At 49.6% G+C, this 6,981-nt stretch overlaps 1 protein-coding gene across 1 annotated transcript in view; it reads right to left on the bottom strand.

Annotated features, from left to right (window-relative positions):
• Nucleotides 1-5,518: 5,518 nt before the first annotated feature.
• PIK3R5 (phosphoinositide-3-kinase regulatory subunit 5) overlaps nucleotides 5,519-6,981 on the bottom strand; it is a 21,349-nt gene continuing 19,886 nt past the window's right edge. Inside the window, exons 10-11 of the mRNA XM_023747146.1 lie at nucleotides 6,766-6,878; nucleotides 5,519-6,637 (exon numbers count right to left, since the gene is read on the bottom strand). Coding sequence (XP_023602914.1) covers nucleotides 6,496-6,637; nucleotides 6,766-6,878 — 255 coding nt within the window. The 3' untranslated portion in view covers nucleotides 5,519-6,495. The remainder of the gene's footprint in view (nucleotides 6,638-6,765; nucleotides 6,879-6,981) is intronic.

Raw genomic sequence — 6,981 nt, 5'->3', positions numbered from 1 at the left:
CTGTGCTAGGCAACCTTGAGCTAAGACGCGGGGCGGGCTGTGGCCGAGCTGGGAACAGGTGTGTGCCTGCTGCACAGAACAGAGAACTAAAGTGACACAGGTGGGGACAGTCTGCCACCTGCTTGTTATCAGCCTCAGTAAAGAGGTAAACGGAGACAAGCTCAAGACCGTAAAAAAGATGAGTTTATTCGGTGATAGCGAGGAATTGCAATTTGGGCCGCGTGAACTGTAAAGCTACAGGGGAGTCTGCAGAGAGTTGGGGAGGGTGGTATTTGTGAGCAGGGAATGGAAGGCGGGAGAGCTCAGTTGGAGTCTGTTAAAATGGAGAACAAATGGAGACCAGCCTCAAAAACTCCCTGAGACAAACAGAGTTCAATTCAGCGTGTTTTGTGAGATTAACCCAACCTGGGTGGGTTTTTGTTCACGCCTCTGGAAAGCATAAGCAACACTTCCCAAGGTTGATGCGAGGCAACCCCTAACCCGCTCCCTCTAAGAAAATCCCCGTGTTATCGGTTTCCTAGCCAGGCATTTATGGGAAACCAGTCTCTTTTGGTCCTTGAGTTCTGTTTTCCTGACTCTGCATGGGGTTTCCTATTTCACACTTCTGGTTCCATTTTAGATGGAAATTCCATCACACTGCCTGTGCCCTGGGGAGGTGGGGACCATGTCCCTTCCCCGGGAGGACCTGAGGTAGGGGCAGGGTTGGGGGAGGAAATAGAAGGGGAGGAAACGAGAAAGGAAGGCGCAGCTTCCTCCCCAGAAATGTAAGAATCCCTCTTCTGAGGGCAGGGGCCACATCCCAGTGCTGGAGGGGCGGGGGGTGACGGGGGTTGGGAGTCTGAGCGCGGGGGAGGCACCCAGCTGCGGGCCCACCTTCATCTCCTTGTGTGTGAGGCTGCAGGGGCTGGACACCTCTCTGGTGCCTCCTCTTGGAGCAGACAGGGGTGTGGGCGGTGCCTCTGGGGGGCACATGGACTGCAGGTCAGGGACCTCAGGGAGGGGTCTGAGGAGGGTGACTGACCGCTACACTCTGAGCCCCAGAGGACGCTCCAAGCTGCCAGAAGAGAACACACTGCTAATTGGACATCATTAAAATGAAGACCATCTGCTTGTCAAAAGGCACTGTTACGGAAGTGAAAAGACAAGCCACAGACTGGAAGAAATATTTGCAAAACCTTTACTGTATCTGCAAAAGGACTGGTATCCAAAATACACAGAGAAAACATAATATGACATTAAGAAAACAAACAACCTGATTTGAAAATGGGCAAAGCACCTGAACAGACACCTCACCAAAGAAGACATGCACTTGGCAAATAAACACACGGAAAGGTGCTCAACATCACGGTCACTGGGGAGTCGCAGGTTAAGACAACAGCGACATCACTGCACACCCACTGGCATGGGTACAACCCCAAACGCTGGCCACGCCAGGTGCCGATGAAGCCGTGGAGCCACAGGAGCGCTCATCCGCCTGGTGAGCGTGAGAAGGGGCACAGCCACTTTGGACGGCAGCCTGGCCTTTGTTTTGCAACTAAACATGCTTATACCAGATGGTTGAGTAATTGTGCTTTTTGGTATTTACCCAAATAAGTTGAAAATCCACGTCCACACGGAAAGCAGTACGTGAATGTTTATAGCGGCTTTATTCATAATTGCCCCAAATTGGCATCAACCAAGATGTCCATCAGTAGGTGAATGAATAAACAAATCAGGGTACATCCATACAATGGAATATTATTCAACAACGGAAAGAAATGAGCTATGAAACCACGAGAAGACATGGAAGCGCCTTAAGTGCATATTGCTAAGTGAAAGAAGGCAATCGGAAAAGGCTACATACTGCATGGTTTCAACTGTACGATATTCTGGAAAATGTGTTACAACAGAGACAGTAAAAAGATGATTCGCTTCCAGTCTAATTAATAAAATAATGGTTTCAATTTTTTTACTGTATTAGCCTACTCAGTATATCCATTTCTTTCATAATATTAGCAAATTGTATTTTTGAGAAATTTCTTCATTTTACCCAAAGTGCCAAATTTATTGGTGAATGTGTAATATCCTTTTATTATCTTTTTTAGTGTTTATAGGACCTTTTTTCATTCATAATATTGATATTTCTCTCTCTCAGCCTTGCTGGGGTTTATCAATTAGTATGTTGTTTTCTAATTTATAGATTTCTGTAATCACACTTATTTCCTTCCTTCTACTTTCTTTAGGATTGATCTGCTGTTCTTTCTCTGGCTTTTTGAGATGTAAATGTAAATAATTGATTTTTAGCTATTGCTCCGGTCTAAGATATGCTTTTTATGGAAATAAATTTTCTCAGAAGCATGGTTTTAGCATCCTAAGAGTTTCAATATCATATATTCATTATTAACCAGTTTAATATATTTTCTAGCTTCCATTTTTATTTTATTTATTTTTTTGACCTGTGAATTATTTAGGGATGTTGTGCTTAATTCCCAAGCAGTTGGGATTTTCTGCTTGTATATATATATTTTCATCCTCACCCGAGGATATATTTTTCCATTGACTTTTAGAGAGAATGGAAGGGAGAGGGAGAGACAGAAAGAAACATTGATATGAGAGAGACACATCAATTGTTTGCCTCCCGCATGCCCCTGACTAGGGCCCATGCCTCTGACCAAGGCCAGGAGCCTGCAACCAAGGTACGTGGCCTTGACCGGAATCGAACCCAGGACCCTTCAGTCCACAGGCCGATGCTCTATCCACTGAGCCAAACCAGCCAGGGCTAATATTTTTATTGATAGTCTAATTTCAGTGTAGTCAGAGAACATACTTTGTTTGATTTCAATCATTTGAAATTTGATATTCTATTTGTATTTAAAAGTAATGTGAATTCTGTCGTTGGGCACCGTGTTCTATTTCAAAAAGATCACATTTATTTTATTTATTTACTAGGGGCCCAGTGCATGAATTCATGCACCTTGAAAGGAACTGTGGGTTGAGAGGCTGCGGTAGGCACAGGGGTGGGTCTCGGCCCATCCTCCATGCCCCCATCCAGCCCCTCCTGTCGCGGCCCCCTGTCCCTTGTCTGCTGGCAGCCCTGCTCTTGCTGCCACCACTCCCGCTGGCCCCACTTGCACCCCCTGATGGCACGGAGCAGTTGGGCCTGGTGCCAGCGCCAGCAGCGGGTGCAAGCAGGGCCAGTGCTGTCAGTGGGTGAGAGTGGCGATTGTTGCCCCAATCACCCCTCAAGAGCAGGGGGTGGTGGAGAAGCCCTCAGGGGTGATCTGGGCTGGCAGCTGCCACTCGCATCTGCTGATGGCGCCGAGTGATTGGGACCAGCACCAGCAGTGGGTGCGAACAGTGGCTCCAGCGCCAGATATGGGTGCCAGTGGGGTTGGCGCCATCTGCAGGTACGAGTGTCAGGCGGGACTGCGGTGCATGGAAGCAAAGAATTTTCAGTAACCACCAGAGGCTCGCCCCAATGACAGCAACCGGCGCCCTGCCTTGGGCTGGCGACCCTGCTCACCTGCTCCACCATCCCACCACGGCCAATGCCCACCATGTTCCACACACGCCCCCTGGTGGTCAGCACACATCATAGCGACCAGTTGTTTGGTTGTTTGGTTGTTCTGCTGTTCGGTCTATTTGCATATTAGCCTTTTATTATACAGGATAGGATTATTCATATTTTTAAAATATATTTTTATTGATTTCAGAGAGGAAGGGAGAGGGAGAGATAGAAACATCAATGATGAAAGAGACTCCTTGATTAGCTGCCTCCTGCATGCCCCTTACAGGGGATGGAACCTGCAACCCGGGTATGTGCTCCAACTGGGAATTGAACCATGACTTCCTGGTTCATAGGTCCGTGCTCAACCACTGAGCCACACCAGACGGGCAAGATCACATTTACTAATTGTTTTGTCCAGATCCTCTATATCACTACTGATTTTTTGTCTATTTGTTCTATCAGCTATTGAAAGAAGTGTGTTAAAGTATTTCACTATGGCTGTAGAGATGTAGAAAGAGTTTCTGCTTTATAGTTTAAATGCATGCCATGGGATGCATACAGACTCATGGTTGTGATATCGTTTTGTTGGATTGACTCTTTGATCTTTTTAAATGTCCCTCTTTATCTTCTGTTTCTTGCCTTAAAAATGCCTGATATTTGGCTCAGGTGTGCGTGGTGTTATCCTTTTAGTTTTTCTGTGTTCTTAGATTTAAAGTATGTCTCTCCTGAACAGTGCATAATTTTTAAAAAATCATTCGACAATACTAGGTATAGAATTCTAGGTTGATGGGGTTTTGCAGCCCTTTGAGGGTGTCATTTCGTTGTCTTCTGGCTTCTACTGTTACTGTTGAGAAGAGAGATCTCAGTTTTATTGTTGATCCTTTGATGATAACATGTATTGGGCTGTCTTTTAAGTTTTCTTCATTACCTCCCCCCCTTCCCACAGGAGTTTGACAATGAGGTACTTGTGTGTTTTAAAATATAAACTCCAGACTTTATTGGAATTCCACCCATTTTTTCCATTAATATTCTCTTTCTGTTTCATGAGCCAATCCGGGTACCACATTGCATTTGGTTTTCAGGTTTCCTGAGTCTTCTTTGGTCCTTCCTTGTTTTTTTATGACACCGACTGTCCGAGGAAACGGTCAGATTATCCTGTAGAATGTCCCACATGGGTTACCCGATATCTTCTCCATTAGACTAGGGTTATGGAATTTTGGAAAGCAATCGGAAATGAAGTACTCTTCTCATGTAATTTTGTTTTTATTCTGCAGGAGACTTGCTGAGTTTATTGAACTGGTGGATGAGATTTGCTGAGTTAAGAGCTGTTGTGCCTCTACACTGTTGGCCAGTTGGATGTTAGGAGCAGATGCTGCGCCAGTACCGGGCCCAGGCCCAGGCCCAAGGAGGCAGCACCTGTCGCTGCTTTCCTGTCCAGGGCTAACATGCTGGCCCGAGGTGCCTGAGGGACCACCCAGCAGACCGGAGCCCAACCTGCAGCTCGAACCCAGCCACTCTGAGCCCGACCTAGACCCAGGGCCCCCTCGATGCCTAGCGATGCCTGAGCGAGACTAACTAAGCACAGTCAGCGCACAGAGCATCGGTGTGCTCTCCTGTTCGCAACGGGGGCCGGTGCAGACCCGGAGCATCTCACGCCTCCTTCTTCCTCCATCTCCAGCAGCCGTGCTTGGAGCAGTTGTGTTTGGTGCTACGTACTCCTCCCAGGTCACCGGTGTGCTCCACCACCCCTTGACCTCCTCTTCTCTTCCTCCCTGTGCCCCAAGACTGACAACTGCCCCAGACCCGGAGGGCCCACATTGAGCTGACTTTCCTTCCTCCCAGCAGCATGATAAGGCTTAAATGGAACCGTGTCGGGGACAACTTAAGCACAAATACATTTTCTACAGAGAAGAAAATTCCCCAAATCAACAAAACAAACCCCAAGAATCTTATTTCTGCTGTAGGTGGAATAATGTATGTGAACCGCCCAACTAGCAGTTAACTGTCACACAACAAAATAACTCTCGGTCATTAAATACAAGATGGATGTTTTATTTAACAATAATATTAAATTCAATTCATTGCTACGCTTGCTCATACAGTAGGACATCTTGTACACACAATAAAAAATAATATTGACAGTATAGAGCCGACCACTCTCTGGAGCCTGGCTGGGCGGGAGGAGTGGCGACTCCGGGTAGGAGCTGGCCCTGTCCACGTCTCTCCAGTTGTGAATCCTCTGGGCTCCTATAGGCCCAGAACCTTTGGATCAGGATGAAGCAGGAGAGGAAGGAGGGGGTCTGTGCGGGATACAATTGCCTGCTGCATGGTTCCCTTCCCCACCTCCGCCAGTTCAAATCCTGGCCCCGGCCCTGCCCTCCGCCCTGTCGCCCTAGCCTTTATTTGTTTGTTTATTTAGTATTCCTCACCTGAGGATCTTTTTTCACTGATTTTTAGAGAGAGTGGAAGATGGGGAGAGAGAGGGGGACAGAGATGGGGGCTGGTCTGAAAGTCAGGAATGAAAAGTCTCATCCACATTTCTGGACTGAACTCCGGACACAAAGGGTTTCCCGGGCCTTTGACAAAGGAAGGAGAGGGCCCGCCGGGCCGCAGGTTGGGAGAGGAGGCCTAACCCAGACCTCAGAGCACCAGGGCCTCCGGTCTTTCTTCTAGAAAGGATATGGAGCACGTTGGTGGCCGGGGCCCTCAAAGGTCAGCTCTCCTTCTACCTCGGGAATCTGAGGGGCTGTGTGGCCAGGCCCCTCTCTCCCTAAAGCCTGTTTCTGTCCCAAGCAGAGCCCCGGGGCCCCAGAAACCACCGACGCGCTGCCCTGCCCAGTGCGGGGCCCACAGCAGGACCCGGACCCCGCGCAGGCCCGTGTAGTTCTCCACCAGGAGTGAGACCCTCACCGCCGCCCGTCTGCAGAGGCTCGGAAGAGGCCGCTTCTGGGCTTTCTGTCCTGGGTGGGTGGGCGGGCAGGGTGCGGGGCGGTGGGTGCAGGGCCTCCCTAGGGCAGCGCCCCGCTGAAAGTCATGATGGGCAGGCAGAGGAGGGAGCAGAGATCGGGCGTGGCCTGGGCTGGTGAGTGGGGCGACCTCTGGGGCTGGGGGCTGCTCTTCTCGGGCTTGTAGCAAGGTGAGACCTCACACCTGTGGGGGCGGGAGTCAGGACAGGCTCACATCCCCCCAGCCACTTCCAGGCCTCCGGGTGGGGACAGCACAGACACTGACCCTTCCCTCCACCCCACGCAGCTGGGCAGAGCCGCGCCCCTTCCTACCTGACCACACTCTGCAGGATCTTCCTCTCATCCTGGTCCAGGCACACCGCAAAGGGGCAGATTTTGGAGCCGATAATCTGTACCTTGTCCACTTCGATCTGCGAGGTGCTGATCTGGAAGGAAGGCCCAGGTCAGCCCTGTGGGATTGCCCGCTACCCTGGGGTGGGGTGGGCGTTGGTCTGTCAGCTCTCCAAGGCTAATGGCCAGCAGGGGAGG

The sequence above is a fragment of the Myotis lucifugus genome, unplaced genomic scaffold, assembly GCF_000147115.1.
Source record: "Myotis lucifugus unplaced genomic scaffold, Myoluc2.0 scaffold_797, whole genome shotgun sequence".
Taxonomy (NCBI): Eukaryota; Metazoa; Chordata; class Mammalia; order Chiroptera; family Vespertilionidae; genus Myotis; species Myotis lucifugus.
The sequence above is the reverse complement of the archived record's forward strand: the minus strand, read 5'-3'. Positions and strand labels throughout refer to the sequence as shown.